At 41.0% G+C, this 22,644-nt stretch overlaps 1 protein-coding gene across 1 annotated transcript in view; it reads left to right on the top strand.

Annotated features, from left to right (window-relative positions):
* Positions 1–779: 779 nt before the first annotated feature.
* Positions 780–22,644, top strand: part of NXPH2 (neurexophilin 2) — a 38,166-nt gene continuing 16,301 nt past the window's right edge. The window contains exon 1 of the mRNA XM_061444917.1: positions 780–1,208. Coding sequence (XP_061300901.1) covers positions 1,155–1,208 — 54 coding nt within the window. The 5' untranslated portion in view covers positions 780–1,154. The remainder of the gene's footprint in view (positions 1,209–22,644) is intronic.

Below are 22,644 nucleotides of genomic sequence, written 5' to 3'. Positions count from 1 at the left end.
TGTTAATTAATTTATGTTATTAAATGGATATAACCCCAGAGTGACTTCTTTGAAGCCAGATCCTCCAGCCCTCGGGCTCCCATCACACTTGGATGCTATTTACCAGGCACAGCATGCCCCTTGTCTCCAGCAGCACCGCTCCAACCCACTGCTCAGCACAGCTCAAGCCCCACACGAAGAGCCCACCTGAACTTGACACTGTACCTGGGACCGCTCAAGGGCACAGACATGTGGTGCCCCTGGGCAGGCCGAGGGGCGCATCCAGACCCCACGCCCCCGTCCCACTATGCGTCCTCCCTCATAGCTGGGGAGAAGAAACCCGTTGAATTTCCCCACAAGGACCACAGCGTGTGGGTGCCGGGGGTGGGCGGGCACATCGACCCTTGGGAAACAGAACGGTGATAGCAGTTTTCCGATAAAGCACAACTGGGAAAGGGACACGTTAAGTCAAATTCTTCACCCGTCTCTCCTTTCGTACCAGAGCATGAGGCTGGCGGCTGGGCCAGCCAGCGACGGCTCCCTGAGGAGGGGGTAGCAGCGGGGGTGTTTCCCCCCCCCGATAAACCTGGGCTCTAGCCCCGCAGGCCTCCATTGCTCTCTGGGCCGGCGGTGGCTACAGGCGGAGGAGGGGCCGCCACGCCTTTAAACTTTCCGTGAGGGGCGCCCCGCCCGGGGCAATAGGGTTTTCTCAGCGCCCGGTGGGGATGCTTCCTTCGTTCTGTATTCCTCGCTGTGGTTCGTCTCAACTTCGGTTTGGCTGGGTGGCTGCTTCTCCCCAGCAGCACCATGGCAGGCAGCAGGGCGGCGGGCTCGGACCCCTCGTATTCCGTCGCACCGCCGGTCCGCGCTAGGGTGTGAGGGGTTTCCCCTCCGCCCCGCAGGGGGTGCCGCGGCCGCCCGGCTGGGCAGCGCCGCCACCGCCGCCCCCCGCCTCCTTTTTTCGTCCTCCTGCCCGCTATGGCCGCCCGCGGAGCTGAGCGGCGCCGCGCGGAGCGGCGTGCCAGTGCCGGGGTCTCGCCGCTGCTTGCCAGCGCCCCGTGAGGGGGGACAAGCGGGGCGGCGTGTCCCTGCGCTCAGCCCGGCCCCCCCGCTCTCCGCAGCGGAGATGTGCGAGACCCGTGAGAAGGGAGTCGCTTCTTAGACCGGCAGCCAGGATGGTGCAGCTGCGGCCCCTGCCCCTCGTCGTCGTCCAGGGCGTCCTCCAGCTCGTAAGTGTCCTTCCCCGCGGTCCCTCTCCGGTCCCCGCCGCAGGACTTCGGGGGAAATGGCTCCTTTCCCGCTGGTGCGAGCGGCAGACGCGGTCTACTCTGACGGCAAAGGCAAAGCTAGCTCCGGGCAGCGCGCACCGCGCCCGCGGGCAGCCTCCCATCAGCACGACAGCTATTCTTATCTCTTTCTTTTAATATGTGTATATATACATATATGTATTAAGTGCGTCCGTGCTTTTCCACGCGTTTGCCGCTCGGCGGGGTTGTTTGGGATGGTGGGGCACGCAGGTAGAGAGCGGCTCCGGGAGCCGGGATGCGCTGGGAGCCACCGTGGGGCTGGGCACGGCGGGCGGGCGGGTGCCGAGTACCGCCCGGAACTGCCAGCTCCGGAAAAGTTTTCTGCTGGGCTCAGGTGTCTCTCTTCGTGGGGATGACATAACGGGCTGTGCAGGTCGAGTCACCCGCGCTTCGGAAGCTCCCCTGTTATTTTCGGCTTGCTGCAGCGCGGGCATGGGGGGCTGCTAATTTTTACCCTGGACTGTAGCACGCACCTGTATTGTGCTACATGTTCCTTTGCGTGCAGCGGGGGATTTGGGACTGACGTTGGGGGTGAAATGTAAAGTTGGCTCCCGGACCCGTATATGGGAGGGAAGGACAACGAGGTGCGCGGCTGGAGTCGGGAACGCGGAGGCCAGCTTCTCCCTGAGCCAGAAACTGCTGGGTTGTGGAGTGTCAGTGGTAGAAAAATGGTCCTAGTGCTCGTGGTAACGCGGTGGGAGAGGTTTAAAAAGAGGAAAACTTGTATTTGCAAGCAGGTTCGGCAATCTTCACTTTAAGGAGTGTTTTTAAAATGTTAATTCGAAGTTATTTGGGGGCGGAGGAAGTTTTGATTTCAGTCCCCTCCGATTCGTGGTGCGAAAGTTGTGCCTCTCTTTCCCGGCTGAAAGTATCTGAAAGTTTGTCTCTGTAGTCAGTGGGGAGTGTGTAATAAACCTTGAAGGGATTAAACAGCCTCCTTAAGAACTGGAGTCTAATATTACAGTGTGAGTTGATTGATTAGTTTTTGAGGAAGCTTATGTCAAATTCTAATCCGGTTTCGGATTGTGCTTGTCGTGTAATGTTTTTTGCTCCAGCGGTTTATCACAGCAATGAAGTAGCGAGCTGCAGTCCTGCGATAAGGCACCCATTGCTTTCACACTCCTATCCTTTTGGACAATAAAAGGCTGTTTACACTCTCCACATTCTTGCAGCCCAGTTTCCAGCTAAGCAACGCGCAGGGGTGAGAGATGGGGAAGGAAAGCAGCAAATGGATTACGAAGTTGTTGAGCAAAAGGAACTAAATAAACCCTCTTTTCCTCGCACCTACAGCCTCTCTCACACTCTCCTTTTTACTTATTTTAAACAGATATCAAAGGGATTGATTGAATCCATCAACAGGAATCGGGTTTGTTACATGATGTTTTATTGATGATGTTGGGAAGTTGCTTGCTGTGGTTTTTGCACACCTTGAGTGAAGGCAGACCAAAGAAGCAAAATTGCTGTCTTGAATTAAAATAATCATGCATAGTCAGTCCAGTTTTTCAGGTGGATGCGGCACTCGGGTCACTCGGGTATTCCTATTTTCTGTGTTCCTTGTATACAAACTGGTAAAGTTTTAGAGCCAATCAGTTTTATGGCTTATATAAATTATTTGAAATTATAAATTAAAGCAATGTGAGAATGAGTGGAATTTTGGAAGTGTTTTAGGTATACTTTTTAGTAATAGATTAGTATTAAAAACTTGAGTAAATGCATTTTGGCATACTATTATCAGGATACCTGGTTAACATCTGGTTAAAGTTACAGCTTATTAGAAATTGAGTTGAGAAATACTTGATCCTGGTGGTAACACATTGAATACAAGTCTCTGTGCTAGTCATTGTTCTCTGGCCAGTATTTGGAAGGGCTGGTGACTTCCTGGTATCTAATTAGCAGTTTTAGCAGGCAGGCATTGGTGGTACTAAATCTCAATTAATTTTTTGTTTTGGTTTGTTTTGCTTGTTTAGTTGTTTTGCATTTTTTTGGTTTAACTGAAGATTGAAGTTGTTAAGACAACACTAAAGGCTCAGTGTTTCAGCCAAGAAAGAAAACAAGCATGGGTTTCAGTGTTGCAGTACAGAAATCAAGCCCTTCCTGATAGCGCAGTCTTAAGTTTTTATGAAACTGGAGATTTTGGAATGCAAAATGGTTTGGCACTGTATTTTAGTGAAGGTGGAAGTACTTGTGTTTTGTTTTTCATGTGGGATTTTTTGTTTGTTTTGTTTGGATTTTTTTTACTAGATTTAACTTCAAATGTGTGCTTGGCTTTCAAATACCGAAGTGTGCTGTCTGCTTTCCTGTTTCTTAAAGATGCATAAATACAGGATAAAACCCGTGTGAAACTTAACAAATTTGAGGAGATGCTGAGAGTTGTGACAGACAATATCGCTAAATTTCAGAATGCAGTGTAAGTTAGATGGTTGTTTATGTGCTGTATCTAATACTGACCAATCAGAAGTTCATGTTTAGTACTTAACATAGTGTGGATGTATTTCTCTAGCATGTTCCTGGATTATTATTTTGATTAACAGGTGGTGTACCAGTATACATGCAGCATAAACGCATACACATTTCTTACGCTACTCTGCATATTTGTGTATATGAAACAATAAGAAAAACTTGCTGTTGAGTCAGGTTAAGGTGCTAACTTGCTTCTGTAAAAATGCATTAATGTTCAAAGTCGTGTTTACATTATATTGTCAATATAGATGGAAACAACAATCTATAATGCATAGGCAGTACTAGTCTGGGCTGTTAGCGATAAGAAGTCCAAAAATTGTTGTATTGTGTCATCACTAGTAAGTACTGCTGCTTTACTATTATTTTTAGGTAAGCTTTTTCAATTGTCACATAATGCTGAATATCTTGTTACTTGGCTCTTTATAAATAATGGAATTCAGCATGTTGGGAATTGAAGAGACTGAATTATTAGGATTATATGGTTTATAATATGCCTGCTAATGTTTAAGTTAGCTTTATGTGCCTTAAAGGGAGGGGGGCTTCTGCAACTTCTGTGGGAATATTACTTGCCCTTTTAAAGAAATCTTGGTTTAAAAAAACAAAACAAAACAAACAAAACAAACCGAGCCCCAAAACCAAAAACCAAAATGCCCAAACAAAACAAAAACAGCCAAAACCCGTAACAGAAAAAGGCCTCCGCTGTCAGTATCCATTATTTTCTTATCATGCTATTAATTTGCACCTTTTAAAAGGTCACATTTCATAACAGTTTTTAAAATAGTTCGCATGGGATCTTCAAAATGTATGGAATTTCTCCCTCAAAGAAAGAAGGGGGCTGGGGGGAAAGATCTGTTTATAGGTTTTCAGTCAAGAAGCAGAATTTGCTTTTGCCAGATACAGTTACTATAGCCCTGCTTTCCCTTTGTCTTGGCAAGGTACAGTTACAAATGCACACAGATGGGACCTGTGGTTCTGTAGGATAACCAGGCACCTTAACTGTTAGTTTATTCTTGCATTTTTGCAATCTGAAATTGAGGTGCATTTTCTTGCGCCTACAGTTGTATCAGCATTCCCACCAAGACACTCTTTTCAAATGTTATCAGGCAGAGCTGTCACCATATTAGAAAACCAGGAATCAGTTCTTTTACAAACCCTTAAAACCAGATTTTTTTTGGTTTTGGTTTTTTTTTTTTTTCCACAGTAGTGTTTCTATAGATGACAAATAATTGGGGGGGGGGGGACGGACACGGGACACAACACAGACTAAAATCCAAACTGTGTCCTTTTAAGATTTTTCTCCACCAAGACTGAGGTATAGCATATGACATGAGTGAAATTCAATGACAGATTTGTTTGTTGTGGACTTTTCAAGAGCTGAAATTTTTAACACAAAATAATTTGTCACACGAGGCAAAATTTTTAGAGGGTTTTTGTTTTGGATTTTTTTTAACAGAATTTGAGGTTCTTAACTTGAGCTGAAAAGAATATTCATAACTTGCTAAAGTATATGACATTGCTTCATAAGCAGAAATAGCTTGAAAACTGAGATAAAGCTGCATTTCCATATAAAACATGTATACCATGCGAGGCATAGAAACACAGAGGTATATTTCTCCTGGCTACTTTGTCTCCACAGCCTTGTAAACGTGGTCTGTGTAACATGCCGTTGCAGTGAGAATCAGAAATAGGCACCATACAAAACTCTCAACTCTTGTTTTGGAAAGGTAAATGCTTCCCTCTAGTAATCTTGAAGCATGCAGATGAAATTCCATCCCCCTTAATTCCAGGGGGAACTTTGACATGAAATATATTTGGCCCAAGATTTCATTTGGTTTATTTTGGTATTTTTCTAGGTGCTGTAGGCATTGTAAACCCACATCTTGTTCTAGAATAATAAAGTAATACAAGTAACCCAAGGAGTGCAGGCAGTTTGAAGTTGACAGCTCAACAGACACTGGTTTCAGCAGTTCAAGAATTTATTATCCTGAATAAGGAGTTATGTCTTAAGGTGGATGAAGCTAGGTTTAGTTTACATAGGGGGCTCACATGCAACTTGGCTTGTCCTTACATCATATCTTTTGACCTAATTCTGTGGAATAATTGACTAATACTTTTCAGTTTATTTGTAGCTTGACTGGGGGCATAGAATGGTTATAGACCCCATTTAAAATTTGTACAGCAAGTCTTTTTGACTGATGTCCAGTAGACCACAAAGTACCCCAGGCTTCCTTAGCACAGGGCGCATAAAATTCAAGTCTCACTTTTTCCATCTGTAACATGGAAGGTATTTTTCGCCCATTGTAAAGTACATTGGAAGCTACATGTCAGAGATGAGCTGTAGGCACTTCTTTTTTACTGGTAGTGCAGTGTAAATGATGGGGAAGTGAAACGGAAAGATTGGTGGAGCCCAAAACTAGATTGGGGTGCACTGATTGGTCCCAGTTTTCTGTTTTGCATTTTGAGCCTTGGTTTCTGCAAGAAGGGGGTTTGGGTATGTGAGTTGAAAGGGGGCAGCAGAAACCACTCACTGGTCTGGACGTTCAGGGCATCAGAGAGGTGCTCAGGGCTCTGCTCAAGGTGCCCCAAATTACTCCTATGCTGTTAAAAGTCAACACTTCAAAGCCAAAAATATATGAGGAGAAGCAAGAGCTACTCGGCATGGCATGGGAAATAAGCAATGAGCAGTAACCCTCACCAGTAGTAGCTGGCAGTAACCAGCGCTTAGCCTATGATTAGTGGGTGAGGTGTTAAGCTGTGTTTGGCTCAAGTATGGAATAAAACGTGGTAATTCTTGATAAATAGCTGCAGTAAGGAAAGATCAGTGCTAGTCTATGCTTAATGGTCTTAAGACAAAATCTATCATTCCATAGGTTTAGGTTCCATCCTCTGGGTTAAATCTTCATCAGAAAGACCAGAACTGTTCTGATGCTTAAGGAAGCTTTGCATCTTTCACCACATATTTGTCAACATATCAAAACCAAATGCAAGGAAAAGGGAAGAATTTTTGCCTTTATCACAAAATTGCTGTGATAAGTGGCTATTTAAAAGCATGTGTACTTCAAGAGACAGTGCATTTACTCTGGTTATCTGCCTTCTAGTCCTGATTTTTGCCCACCTCTACCTACTTCACTGTACCCATTGTAAAACGGAAATACTGGCCTTGAAATTTTTGCTAGATCAAATCTTGCAGAACTGGATCACATCTAGCAGAACTGGAAAAAAGAGAGGCAGTTCACTTTCACATAACTCTTATAAATTCATCTTGAACTTGATTTCCAATCATCCTACTCTGAGGCAGCTTTGGCCTTTCGCTTCAAATCTTAAGTATGCTTGCGCATGTTTCCTTGACTCCATTCATTGTTACCATTCTCTTTTCATTCCCTCAATTTCCCACCATGTTTGTGGTTGTAGTTTATGCTGTTTGTTTAGTTAGTTAAAGAAATAGAGGTAAAGAAAATGATGGGTGAACCTGCTGGGTAGGTTCTATTTTCATCAGAGCATCACTCATCCGTGAGAATCATGTTTCACACCCTTAGAGTCCCTTTCCCCCAGTATAGTACTTTCAGACTTGCGGGTTTACTCTGATACTCTTATCTATAGTCATCCTGTTTATCGGCTGTTTCCTTATTTATACTTCACATGCTATTACTCTACTGTTGTAGCACTGAAAATGTGCTAACATATGTGCAGGGTCATGAAACACCATTGTGCCTGCACGTGTCGGCGTACACTGAGGATACTCCTTGAGTAAAATGAACTGATGGAGGACCCTCAACATAAGGCTGCAGTCCAGGAGACCGTGTGTTGCAGCGGGACTCCTCCCAGCACAGAGCATGGACTGGAGCAGGTGTTCACCTGCTTCCAAGCTCTGCATACCAGGCACCTGGGAGAATGGAAAAGCTGTGTGTCCTGTGCAGAAATATGAGAGATGTCAGCACTCTGCCAGATGAGCAAGAGCAAGAGATGAGTCGGAGGGTGGATGAGTTTCTGGATGAATCTCGCACAAAACCTATGAGGTCTGTAGGTCAAGACTTTGAAAACAGTGTTCATTTGTTTCCTGTAGGGTATTTCCTTGTGGGTTGGTGTCCTGTGTCAGCTCTAAGCTGTGTCTCAGTTAACAAAGAGGTTCAAGGAAACAAATTAAGCGTGAAGAGGAAATAAAGGTCTGTGAAGATGGGCCCACAGTTAAGACTAAGTAGTTTTGTCCTTGCAACAGGGATTTCATTGCTGGTATGATGCTCTACTCTCTCTGGAATGGCAGCGCTACTGTAAATACAGAATTTGAACAACTTGGCTGTAATTTCAGGTAGAATTAAAGCGCTGTAAGAGCTGTAGTTCTTGAGATAGGTTTTCTCATTGTTCCAAATGATTAGTAGTAATAGGAGCTATTATTAGCAGGAAAGTGAAAATGAAAGAATAGGGAGAAATAAAAATCTAAGAATCTAATATTTCTAAAATCAGTTTTTATGTGCACTGGGACCACTTATGATTATTGTGTCATTACCATGCAGAGTTGAGGCTACTTCAGATGTCCTAATTCTGATTTTCCAGATCCAGCATGTTTGGTTTATGTTTATGGTAAGTTGAGAATTCCTGACTTTGTACTTCTTTTTGGTAATGACCAGGTATTTCTAATACCCAGTGTAATGCACAACCTTAATTTCATCTTGCTGTACCCATTATCTTGGAAAATAAAGCACTTTGCATAAAAATGCTTCTATATTCTGTTATTATGTAGATTTAAGGGGTTTTTATGGTTCTGATGGAGAAGGAGCTGCTGGTGCTTGAGGCTTACCTGAGGAAAAAGAAGAACTTGAAGCTTGTTGTGGGAATCAGAGGTGAATATGAGAGGAGGGGTAGGTGGTGGAAATAAAACAGCCCAGTGTGCAGGTGGAATGAGCCTGAGCAGCTACTGCAGGAGAGGGACAGACAGACCAACAGTGATGGGGAATATTTCTACAGTTACACCAGGCTGTGCATTTGAGAGGCTGTGGTGGATTCTTTCTGCTGTAGAGAATTTCCTTGTAGAAAATCCATCTTCCTTCCTCTCATCTCATTGGAGACAATTTGAAAGTGGGATTTTTTTCAACAAGTTCCTTTGAGGAAGAAAGCATAAAATGCCTTCTTGAATATCTTTACAATATATTTTAAGATATTTTCAGGACAAAGTGTAATAAGATATTTATTTCATATACTGCAGGGTGGAGGTTGCATTGTGAGGCTGTGGTCTACATGGGCAGGTAGAAACTCCAGTGTATTCCCTTTGTTCATGGAGTTCAATCCAGTCTAGAAGTCAAACAAGGTAGCACAGGTCCATGCCACTAAATCTTTTTAAGATTGGCAAGATTTAAACCTAAATATATCTAAACAGCCTCCAGATTTAAATGCAGGAGAAGCTGTACAACTGCTCATTGTAGGCGATGTAGATATGTATTCACATGTGCCAGGAACTGTGTATTGCATGTGCAAAACTAAACGTATTTCAACAGATTTTGGTGTTTAATTTCGGGATAATTACAGAACCCTCCTCTTGTACTTTATTCTGTTGTGGATTCTTAAAATGTGCTTTTAGTTTGGATCCTACTTGGTTTAAAACCAAATTAAAATCTCTCTAAGATATTCAGAACTAATAAAGAAGTTGGAAAGCAATATCTTGAGTTAAAGGTGAAACTTCAGTCTTCTAAATTATTTTTTTATTTTTTTTTAAGATTAAAGCACTGTTGCTGCTTAAAAGAGCTACTAAATTTGGTATTAATTGGTCAGTGACTGGGACGTTTTCAGAGTGACATAATGTGGAGCAAGGGAGGAGTGAAGCCCAGTCCTTCAGTTTCTTGAGCAGCAATGTGCAGGGGAGAAGCCTAAAGCCCGTGTTGTTTTCCACTCATTAAACTAACAAAATGGTAATCAGCTTTGTGGAAAGATATGTAGTAGATAATGTCACTTCTGTTGCTGTGGCACCACTGAAGAGTTGTCAGGTGTGTTAGCCTAGACCTCTTTAAATTAGATGATTGAAACGTTTCTAAGTGACAATCACTTCCTTTTAAAACAGATTAAATTTTGACCATTGCTAATTTCAATTCTGTCACCAAGGCAAGGAAAAGACTTGTGTCAAACTTCTTACTGGGTTGGGACAAATCCTGCGATGCAGCTGCAGTTGTATGCCAGATTCTCCTCTATCCCTCTGCTGAGCCAGTCATTGACTTAGTCTTTCAGTACTGGAAACATCAATTTTTTTAGTTAATTTTGAAACAAACTGCACTGTCTTCTGTGCTGAACGGCAAATCCACACATCATCTTTGCTTTCCCCTGGCTTGAGTTCCTCTCTGCTGTAAGGAAGTTTCTGGCCCTCCAGGGAGCTTTTCTAAGCTGCAGTCTGCCATGATCTGCCTGCTTACCACGTCTTTGTCTCTATCCCTCCCTGGCCCATCCTCCTGAAGTTTCTTCCAAGCAAAAGATCCTCAGTTCCTCTGGGAAAAGCAGCAGTTTACTTGCTTGCTTCTCCTCCTGGAGATGCTTGCATAATCCAAAGTACAGTAGCCAGGAGCAGGTAAAAAGATTTTCTTTCTAGTGCCCAGATTTATTTGGGGTTTTTGGTTGGTTGGTTTGATTCATTTTTTTTTTTTTGTTTTGTTTATAATTTAAAACAAAATGCACTGTGTTTGTCCAGGAAACAAATTAAATCTGGGATAAGTAATTCTAGAATCTATTAGTAATCGTAAGTTCACCCCTTGCTGAGGGGTACCTGTCCAAGCTCTCTAGTAGCAGGTCATTTCAAAGGGTTTATCAGCTTTGAGTCCTAGGTTATATGACATACTTCTAGAGCATTTCTATTTAAAGTTGTCCAGTTTCAACTCATTTGTAACACAGCAAAATCTAGTGAATAGCCATTATTATAGCAAAAGGCTAGATCATGATGTGGGGACTGTCACTGTTTTTATTTTTAAGAAGCAAGTTTTACAGAACTGCAGATTCTATAGGCAGTGCACTAGTTCTCCACAAACCATGTATTTCCCTTCTGACATCCTCTCCCTATCAAGGTCTTGCTGTGGTAGTGAGCTCAGGTGTGTAAAATTTAGATCAAGACCAAGAAATACAAAAAGCCATGCTTCTACCACATTAGCATTCTTGGGTCACAGATGGGTTTTTTGTTTTCATGTTTTCCTCCCTCCCCCTAGAGCCCCAAATCCCATATTTCTTTTTATGCAGCAGTTCTGGTGAAACCACAGCTGATGTTTTTCCTTAAAGTTCTAAAAAAGTGGGGGAGCCATTCTCATCCAGCTCACTCTTCAAGCCTCCTCTTACTTTTCATCTCAGTAAAAGTCTGTATCCAGTCCTGGCACCTAACTGAAGCTAGCATAAAATAATACTAAGGTAGTTGAGTGTCTGACAGGAGAATAAATTCATTGCTGAGTTAGGATCTATTTGATTTAAAGTAAATGAAATGCCTGTAAATGTAAGAATGAAAAAAACTTGACATACCTCATACTTGGATCCATTTTATGGTATTCACCCCAAAATCCTTTTATTCAGATATGCATGATCTATGTATTATCAGCAGTGGACAGCCTAGCGCTGCTGTGACTAGGGAATTCAAACTTCTCATTTTGTTTAACAGAACCTTTTTATGGCTGTTGGATAGGATCTGTTACTCTGCTAGCTTGGATTGAAGGTTCACTGTCGCTGTTTTTTATACTTAATGTTGAACACTGGGGGAAAGGAATGGATTTAAAATCGTTAACTTTGTGATGACTTTCTGCAGAGATTTGCCTTCGGGTGAGTTTGCAGTATTTCAGTGAACAGCAAAGCTATATTTTTGGTGGGATAACAGGATTAATATGTTGAAAAATACAAATTTAATAGGTGGTGTATCTTTCTTGTGGTTTGATGAATTGCACTATCTTGTCCAGTTCAGATTAGCTACTAGATACAGTTTGTAATTGATGTCTGTAAAGCTAGTAACAGTGAAGGAGATTAAACTGTATGTTCTATTTAGATATTAAAACTGTAGTCCTCCTAACACAAACCAGTAGTCACTTAAGTGACTTGTCTATACCAGTGGTACTAATCTCCTGTGCATTGAGGGAATATAGAGGTAAACTCGTCTGTGAGAAGGTATTAGGAAAACCTGCTCTACTATGAATATGTGCCCTATGCCCCAATTTCTGTCTTACCCACTGCAGTTATTTAATAGAAATCTAGGATAGAGATCACCAGATCTATCATATCCAATTGAACTGCACAGAATGTTTGAACAGTTACTTGAGTAGTACTGACATACAACTGAGTGGCAACATCGTCACAGGAAGCCTAATTTTCTTAGGAAAAGGGCTTAAATAATATTTGAAACAGAAATGAGTCTGAAAGCTAAAAAATGCCTGCATCCCAGTCAGAAGTTCACCAGGACCTCCTGGGGTAATCCCATTTCAGGGTTTTGGAGATTGTTTTATCGAAATGTAGAGGCTGTAAAAGAGATCTGAATCTTTACTTACTGTGTAATTCATTTAGTTCAGGCTCCTCTTCAAAATATTCAACTGGAAAAGTTGTAGTAATCACTATTAGTGGGGCAAGAAAACCTACACAGATGTCTTTTGGGGTTTGGCTTGGTTTATTTTTTGTGGCTGTGTTTGGTTTTTGTTCTTTTGGTTTTGTTTGTTTGGTTTTTTTTTTTATTGTGTTTGGGGTTTTTGTTTCTAATTTCTTCAGTTTGAGATTAACAACTAAATAGGATTTTTCCTGTGTTTCTGGAAAATTCAAAATCATTAAAATTTTAGCACAGAAGTGATTTATATCACAGCTTTGAATTAAACACCTGCAGCTTGCATATGGTGCCTGAGAATGATGTTAAGCAAAGCTCCCCACACAGACAAGGGAAGATACCTAGCAAGGTCCTGAGAAAAAAGGAGCAGTAGCTTAAAATGCGACCTTTTTAGAAACTTCAGAGCCTTCCTCTGGTTTACAAGACGCCTTCTTTCACTTAGACTCATGGGCTTTCTAAGGAAGCAGGTTAGCCTAAGGTAAAACAGCTTTTAATCGGCAGTAATAATATCTCCATTCTCTCTGTGCAAATAAGTCAGCACTTATCCCCTAATTAGGGTAGGAGAAGGGAGGGCTAGGGTGCATCTCTCAAGATGCTATCGTATTTATCAGGATAGGTAGTGTTGGACAGGAGGGTGCTCAGTCCCTATCCCCAAAGGGACTGAAAGCTGCTTGGATCAACCTTTTTGGAGGAAGAGAGAGATTAAGTACAAAATTGGTTTGGGTTTTGGTGTGATTTTGTTTTGTTGGGTTTTGTTTGGTTGTTTTTTTGGGGGGGGGGAGGGGGGTGGGGGTTTTGGTTGGTTGGTTTGTTTTTTTTGTTTTGTTTTGTGTTTTTTGTTTTTTTTTTTTTCCTGGGGGGTGCTTGGTTTGTTTGTTTGTTTGTTCATTTGTTGACAGGAGGTGGGATAGGTATGTTCAAATTTAGTGAAAGCAGGAAACTGACACTCTTGTGCACCTACCAGAAGATGTACTTGCTCCTGTAAGGAGACATGAGACTAAAAAAAAACCCCTAAACTAAACTAAAAAGTGGTGGAGGCGTCATTGCAAGCATTTATTCCTCTTCCTGTGACCTTAGTCAAAGGTGTGTGAAAACCACATCCTAGATTGGATCCTTCAACAAAAATTATTGAAGGAATGTCTAGATTTCTGTCCCAAGAGAGCCATACATGAATTAGGATCTCATGTGCTCAGAGAGGCATGCTCCGAAACAAACTAAAGGCAGTTTGCCTTCTTACAATGTAAGGGCTATTCGGGTCATGTGTCTTACAGTATGGTTTTAGGGGTTATAGACTTAACACCTAAGCATCTGTTATGAACCTGTGGAAAAATTATACTTTGTGTCTCAAGCTTTCCCTGTTCTTTTGTTATTTTTTTTTGGCAGATGGACACCAGGAAAAGCTACCCTATCTTCCTGTGATGTAGTATGGCTCATACTGAGCACTTCCTAGTATTCTTCCTTAGGTTCCCATGAGAATCCCTAGGAAGTTTCACAGCTGACAGTATTATATTGTTTAGTAAGTTTTTCCTAATATTATACACAAAGTTTTCCTACTTCCTTCCTGTTATGCATAGCTATCTTATTTTCTATCACTCTTGAAGCGCTTTGCTTTAGGCTGTTATTTGCCTGTTCCTGGGGACCTTTTGCTCAAAGAACTACAATGTCAGCATTGTGAGTCAAGGCATGTTTTGCTTCTTTTTCTACTGGTCATGCATGTTTGGAGTAACTTGCATCCACTGCCATTCCTGACACCCCCTTCCCCTCCATCCCCCCCATTGGTTTTCACAGACCATCTTAATGAAAAGATACTCACAGTGGAGACCCATATAATTAGGGTTAAAACATACCAGCGAAGCATAGAGGCCTCTTGCAGAATTTGGCAATTTTGCACATGAAGAAAATGAACTAGATTCAGTAAACACATACTATATTCTGAATAATTATCTTGGGAGTATTTTTTCTACTTAAAACTGCAATGCTTTCACTACCAGATCTTTTTATACATCTCTGGGCAGCTTATCTAGGCAGCTTGTTTTTTTTAATGGACATCAGCAGTCAGCCCTTGAGGATGGGACTATGTGCATGCTTGTGTGTGTTCTGAAGGTGTCAACTACATGACTATATTAGCGCTATGCACAAGTTAATGAGTACACCACCAAAAAGATGAGTACAGTTAAAAGGTTTTGATCAGCTCAAAAGCTCAGACAGAACATTCTTATATGTAGCTAGAAACATTACCAATCTCTCTGACATACTATTTCCGTTACAAGCTCTTTAGGAGTACCTTCTGCTTTGCGTACAGAGCTGAACACACATCAGTTCTCTGAGTAAATACTGTAGTGGCTGTAGAGAAAACTAACAGCAGGAATTACACATAAACAGATTTCATACCAAAATATTTTGCTCAGCTTCTAATTTCTGATTAAAGAAAAAATTCCCAAGTGACATGTTTCTTTTCAAACAACGATGACCTCTGTAGCCATGTGTAAGAAAAGCTGCTATTGAAAAGTGCTATTCCGTGTTCTGTTGCTATAAACCTGATACTGCTTCAGATTTCTTATTCCTGAAAGAAATGCGTTTAGAGTAGCGTGTAAAATAGTGCTTTTACCTGCAACCACCACCACCTTCTCATTCAAGTCATCATCTTTAAGAGACAAATTTTCCCTTAAGAGCTAGACAAGGTGCTGATTTTTCATGCAGTAGCCAGAAATAAGAACAATAAACATAGGAGAAATTCATCAATTTGGTTAGAAACATCAGGGTGCATGTCTGTCTGAAGTACAGACAAATCAGTTCAGAGAAGGCACCAAATATAGAATTATTGACCCTGGAGGATAAGATACAGAAGAACCTTCCTAGGCTGTACTTTGTCCATTTTTAGTAGTGTTTGCAAGGTGAGTAGTTTAACAGTCTCCTCATGAGCAAAATTTAGCAGTAGATGCATCAGAGCTTTTCCTAATTTTTTTTTCCTTTTTATAAATCACACTGCTGTAAAAGTATATTAATGTTCTATTAATTTACTGAATGTTCTGTAAGACAGTATAAATAAGTACAGCTGATTGATGTAACTCCTAAAAAGAGAGACACATTTATGTACTCCTGATCTAGCGGTTCATTTTCTGATTGCGGTCTCAATTGCGGTGACACACCATAGAGTTGAGCCCTCCTGATGGTCTGTCACGTTCCTGGAAGCAATGGGGAGTCTTCAGTACTACATCCATGTGTAAGGTGAAAGATTCAGTTGGTAAATCACAATTAATCTTTATTTCTATTTTTTTCTTTAATCTTCATAAATACAAATACAATTCTTAAAAGTTAAATTTGAGATAAATTCTTCTTTTGCATGATGCTAACCATATGTCTGCACTGGAATATCTTTAAGTCTATCAGGCAAAAAAAAAACCCAAACCTGTTTTCTTAATGTTTTTGAGCCATTTATTTAGGAAGTGTGCTGTTTTCCAGATAACTCAAATAGGAATCAGTCTGTGTCTAGCTATATTACCAAGCAAAGAAGAACATCTCATCCTATGGCACAATCAATGGGAAGTTAGCAGGTGAAAGCTGTCCTTTAAGTCTGCTACACAACACAAATATGACTTGTTTCAAGGAATATGTACATTAGAAACAAGGAAAAAATATTGCCAAATTCATTTATATGCTTCCATTCAAAGTCTGTAATTCAGATAACTTTGAGTCATCATGTTAAATAAAGCTGCTAGGAAATATTATTTCAAGCGGATCATATAGAGCATTTTAGCATAAGCATTTCTCTGAAGGGAAGACAGTGTACTGGAACAGTAAGAGAAGGGTGGTGATAGTGCCTTTTTGGGTACCCATGCTTGTTTAACCTGGTGAAGGAAGTCCACCCTCAGTGATGTTGCATAAATATGGGCCTTGAGGGGCAAAAGTACACTACTAATACTGACAGGAAAACACTAACTTAAATACTCAGCACCTCTCAGCGTCTGCTGAAGAGAAGGTTAGATTTTCATTAATATGGAAATTCTGCATGTTTAATAACACCCCTCCTTTGGGGTCTTCAAACCCAACAGCAACATCTTTCAACAATGTATTTTGAAAGTAACTTTATAATAGAATTTGAAGCAAATGAGATTGTTGTAATCATCTTCTTTGGGAAGATTAGTTCTCAGGCATTTTATTTTGTTTATACTGTTTTCCAGCAGACTACATCAGAATTTTTCAGTAATGATAGTGATTATGAAAATTTAAGCTTAGAAAATCCCCCTGTGAATTCAGGGTAGAATCTTACAGAAGAATGGGACTCCATTTGTTACTGACCTCCAGTTGGAGTACAGCATGTGAATTGCTACCCCTGAGCCTGAGTCCAGCTGCTTTTTCACCCAAACAGTAGTCCACTCATCAACGCAGTTAGTGTTCCCAGCTTGGAGACAGAAATGCTTGGGAGACTGTGTCAAAAACCTTGGTGAAGTAGATGACATTCCTCTGCTCTCTCCTCCTCTGCAGATCTAGCCTTTTAATAAACACTTGCTTATCAGTTTTGTCAAGCATGGTAAATTTAGTAAATCCATGGTAAATCTATGCTGGCTATTCCCAGTCACATGCCCAGATATGACTTGAGGAAGGATTTGCTCCATGATTTCCCCAGGGTCTGCCGTGATTTTGAGCAGCTGGTAACCTTCTGGTTGTTCTTAGCCTTTTTTGAGAATAGTCACTGTATTTGGGTTTTTTCTCCCCTGGTCTCTAGAACTTTTCAAACTTGATAGTGAACAGCCTCATAATAACATCAGCCAGCTCTTTCAGCACACTTGAATGATATCGATCCATCCTTGTGGACAACATATGGTTCAGATTGTTCAGGGGATCACTGACATGAGTTCTCTTCTGTGACTGATAATAAGAATCATGCAGGGAATAGAGTCAAAACTTCAGTGGTCCTGAATTAGTTGCAATTAGTTGTTGTGCAAGGGTCAAATGCATGTCTTGGAGTTCAGTGTTACCTCACTGAGATAAGCACCACTGGTTTTGTTTAGTGATGGATGCTAAATGATCATTAGACCAAAATAATCATCTGCAAAGGAAGAGTTGTCATTCACAGTTTTTTCCTCTAAATTAACTCTAGAAGAACATGATGGTTCACTTGAAGTCTCTTAAAGAGATTTAACTTTACTTACAAGGGTAGGTCTTGAATTTGGTCTTCCGTTATTGGAACAGAGAATGGCCTTGTAGAAGCAGAAAGAAATGTTCCCTGTGAGTGACGATGCTCCTGGGGGAAGCACTAGTGTCCACTCTCATGCTGACTCTGGAACACCAGTCCTGTATGAAATGATTCATTCTCCCATCTTTCTTTATTCCTATATAGTTTGAACAGAGTATACTTTTTCCAGAAGTCTACATCATCAGCACATAAGATTCAGCAAAAATTTCAAGAACAGCGTTAGTGTGTGTTAGCCTCATTTTTGGAGTAAAACCTCATGACCAGCTTGCTTAAAATACTGATTATTATATTCTTTGATATGTTGTATTTTATCAATACCCACAGATACAGAAATAATATATGCGTAAGGCAGATGCAGGAAGATGATTTGTAATTCTTTGTAAATCTCCTTTTCCTGAATTCAGTCAGTGTTTTGTGGTTTGCAAGCGTAGAGGTAAAACTGCCAGCCTATGCTTTGAGTCAGATTGCCACTTTTTACTCCTGCAAAAACAATTTGCATTTTTAATCATTTGTTAGTTTGTGTCCTACATATTAAGGGCTTGTAGATAAATTATTAAATTGCAAAAATCTAGATAGACAAATGAACCTCAAAGCAATTATAACACCTGCAAATTTATCAAGTGCAGTGATATTTTTCAGCTAGGGAAAGAAATTACTGTTAACCATTGTCAAGCACTTGCAGTTTTCTGCCATACGGGAACTTCATTCTCCCCTCAGATTGTTAGCTGATGTAGTGACAAGCTGCAGAGCGATGACAGATTTAGCTAAGGATTTAGAGTCTGAACACCTGTGCAGTGTCATGCATTTAAAAATAGACTGTGACAGCAAAACTCATCAACCCTCTAATGTCCAAATGGAAACCACAGGGGTTTTTCTTTCAGCTTTTATGCAGAGAAGTAGCTTTCAGCCATCACTGTCCAAGTAAAAATACAAAGCAAAAGCTGTTTTGTTGAGTTCCAAAATAAACGGGAACAAATTGGGGTGGTAGGTGCAGGTGCACCAGACGTACTCAGTAGCCACTATTGCTTTCTTCTCAGTCATGTTCTAAATGGCCTGCTTCTTTGAGGGGCGCAGATTGTGAAACTTTAGTGGCCATTTCTTCAGGAAGCACTTTATGATGGGTTGGAAGAGGACTGTCGAGTAAAGGTACTTTGCATACCTTAACTTCTGTGTGACTCATTCAGCCCTCCAACGAAGCTATCAAAAAACAGCTGAAACATTATTTTGTTTTGTATAATCTTCTTTATGGGAGAAGAAAAGCATAAACCAAGGGCAAAAAGATAAAAACAGTCTTGCTTGATTACTGGGTTTGATGTATGCATTATACTCTCCTGTGGAAGAGCCTATGTCATTGACAGTATTTGAAGGGAACATCTCTACTTCCCATCTCCTTTAATAGTATCCTTGAAACATTAAGACTAAATCAGTTAATCTTGTTTTTTTTTTTTTTACAGAGGAAACTAGGTTTCCCTGTCTGTCCGAGACCAAATCTGCTGCAGTCCCTGCAGGCTGCTGGCATGGCTCTGCTTTCCTCCAAGGTTGAGCGCAATTACTGGGCAGCACTGTGGGCTGCAGTGAGCCCAGTTCATCCCCCTTTTCCCGTTACAAGTGGTAACCTTCCAGTGTGTGCTCTTTCCTCAGCAAAACCTTTGTTTTCAAAGGTTTTACTTCTTGTTGAGTGCAGTAATTTTGAGAGGGGGTTTTGGCCCCTTCTGTTGCAATCCTATTAACTGTGTTAAAAAGGACGTTTAGTCAGTGGTTTGAGACAACAGTTCGATGTGATTGTGTGATGGGGAAGTAAGGAAGGTTCATACTTAGCTTTTATATGCTCATTTATGTATGAGAAAGAAATCTGCTTTAAACTCAGATAAGAATTAGCAATGCAGATGATAAAAGCTATCACACATGAATGAGTTGCTTCTTAAACTCAATGAAATAAATTAGACTGCCTGTTTAAGAGCATCTGGCACCCTTAGAACCTAGTTCATATAATGATATCTCTGTTTATTAAAAAGAATTATGTAACAATATGGTTGATTTATTTCAAGATGATTGGCTTAGCAACTTAATTGGACTATGCAGTGTGCCAGAGAAAGGGAAAAAAATCTTTAATTAGCTCACTCATTTGTGGATGACTGGAAGCACTTCACATCATGCTTTGCTGTTGTAAAGATGTGCAGCAGTTGAATCCTGCAAGGAACCTATGCTTTTCAACTTCCACAGAAACAGTCTTCACACCTATGGGGCCATCAGCACCAAGGTGATGTTTAGGCAGTGGGCCCCAGTGGAAGCCCACAGAAACCAGCAAGGAGTTTCCTTTGAATCCAAAGAGCACTCAGTGATTCCTTGCAGGTAAAGGGGCCTTCCTGGAGAAACAGCAAGACAAAAATGTGGCTTGATGATTAAAGCTCATTTTCCCTCACTGTGGTCTCCCTTTTCCCTTGCTGAAACTCCCACCTTCCATCTCCCAAATGCTATTAACATACCAGAAAATTAGCATGCTGTATCCAAGTTTTATAGTCATCCTGGTGCAAAGCTTTATTTCTTCTATTTCCAGGATGACTACTTATATATATGGAAAGCATGCTCTTGCAACACTGACTGCTTTACGAGGTTACCACCTCTCAGCTGAGACACAACAGTATTTTTTTTTATATTACTAGGATTTTTATTGGTGAACTTATTAGTAATATGAAAGTAATGGACTTATTTATTGAAATGTGTTCAAATTGCTTAACATACAAACAGTATTTTCAGAATAGTATTTGACAGTGGTTCAAATAACTTTTAAGATCTTTCCAATTTATTTTGGTTCCAGATGCAGCTTGATGTGTTAGCCAAGAGTCTTGCAGGCAAATTACACTTAAGTGGAGTTAATCACATCAGCACAAATTGTTTCTGTACTGTAGTTTTACACTAGTTTAAATGAAGTTAGAGGTTTAGATGTTGGTTTCTCTTGTGCTGTTTACTTAAGATGTTCTGAGTCCTAGATAATTTATTTTTCCATTCCTGTAATGGAATGCCAACTGCCCACATCTCTCCCACTCCTCAAAGCACACAGAAAACAAGATAAAAAAATCAGAGTAAGGATTTTACTTAAAACATAAAAGAAGAAATAGGGCTGAAATTCCATACTTATTGCACCCTGTTGTACCTAGATACTGCTGCACATCTGGTATGTGAGATAATGCACTGTTTAGAGACTATATTATGAACACAAAAAATAGGAAATGAGTTTCAAGTCTTAACACTACGTTCCTTCACTACTGGGAGCAAGTAAGGTCCTTCACTCCTTTTGTAGGTTGTGTGATTTGATTCCCTCTGTCTGTTTGCTCTGTAAAGCATATTGACGTGGAGGAAACCAGAAAAAGAATGGTTCTGTAAGAACACCCCTGAGAAGGGGGTGTGTTTTTATAAAATCTGAGTCTGTATACCAAGGTTTAATTGTAATATTAGCCACAGCAAACAGTAGGAGATACTTGGTTTGAGCTACAGGTAGAGCAATAAAAGCCCCATGTATCTTGTCCATTCATTTATCATGTAATAAAAATAATTAAAACTAAAGGCAGTTGTTAGCTATTCTTGAGCTGCATTGGTGTATCTTCTGTCAGGACTACCTGGTGTTATAATTTTGTCATGATCACACATTTCAGTTATTTGCATGAGTCTAGCCTGTAGCTATGGGACAGGAGAAGCTGAATCTGCAGCCAACGTGCTTTCCAGTTACTTTGTGCTGAAACTCATGGATGGCTGCATAGGTCTAATTTCTGGTAGGGAATGTTTTCCTCATACAGTCATGCAAGATGCTTATTACAAAAAATGGTGTGAGTATAGTATCCTTAGCTCTGGACTTAACATACAGGAAATCAAAGGTCTCTAAAAGTAGAACATCAGACTATATCTGGCCTTTAAGTGTTTACATTCTTCCAAATTGAATGTTTTCTCTTAATTTTGTGTGTGCATACCTGAATGCCTGTTCACCAACGGGGGGAAGAAGAGGGTTTCTGTGATAAGCCAGGACACACAAGAGGAGACTGGCTGTCCTTAATGCAAAGCCTGGTATTAGTGACGTGCTCCGAGTGTACAGCACCAGGTGGGATGGCAGCGAGGAGGAATACAGCAAGCAGGGAATCTTTGGTGTTCAGCCAAGCCCCTGTTCCCAAATCCAGATCTGAGCAGAAGCAGCTCTCATACCTTGAGAATAGAGGAATAGTGGTGGGAACATCACAGTCTGGCTACGAGGCCAAGAAAGAAGCATCCCAGAGCAGAGAGAAGAGCAAACCAGCAGTGTAGCAACTTTGCCTTCTCCCTCCAGTCTGTGCTACGTTTATTCTAAATAGTGACCATGAAGATGAAAGCAGAAAAAGCAGCTAAGTGAAGCATGCTGTTGGCACCCTGGAGAAAGCATCTCTTCCTGAGTATTGAGCAAAATGAAGCGCACTTCAAAATTAGACATTTTGATCCATATTCAGCTGTCGAAATTTTTTCTGAAATTCAGCTGAGCCCTAAGCAAAGTTGAACATGAGCCAGATACATCTGATCTACACTAATGAGGTGTTGCCCTTTGCTGGCTGGACAGAGATCTGCCAAGATATTTCTGGAGCATGATTTGGAAATAGCAACTCTGTTTGGTGAAGTAGTGTATTTGAGATTCTTGTTCTCTGCATGTAGGTGCTAACAATTCTTGTTTCTCACTGTGAGTCCAGCCATCCTGCTTTCCTCTGTACACGGCTTGTGGATGGAAGAAACTGCTATACCTCAAACAGGAGCTGGAAGGTTCCCTGCTTCAACCCCAGTACAGAAGAACAGATGAACCTGATTTATTTACAAATTTCTGAACCAAAATCCATAGCAAACTACTGTGCATATACTCTGGCTAATTTGGGGGTCATGCTTTGTCTGGATTAAGTTTGTACTGGTGGGTGATCCATACAGGGATCTGGCATGGGGCTGTGCTGCCTTAATCCTTATCTCTGCAGCATTGTGGCCAGGTAGGACAGACAAGCCCTTCCTGAAATGGTCCTTCACAAGCAACTGGCACTTTCATAGGTATCATTAGTTGAAAGGTTATTTGATGTAACACATTTATTGGCCTCAGAGATGGATAGTATCACATTCTTATTACAGATTCATTCATGCACATACATACTTACAGACTTCAGAAA

Source organism: Pezoporus flaviventris, unplaced genomic scaffold (genome assembly GCF_033815535.1).
Source record: "Pezoporus flaviventris isolate CSIRO_AGI_PZ_B2104156 unplaced genomic scaffold, CSIRO_AGI_Pfla_v1 ptg000001l, whole genome shotgun sequence".
NCBI lineage: Eukaryota > Metazoa > Chordata > Aves > Psittaciformes > Psittacidae > Pezoporus > Pezoporus flaviventris.
The sequence above is the reverse complement of the archived record's forward strand: the minus strand, read 5'-3'. Positions and strand labels throughout refer to the sequence as shown.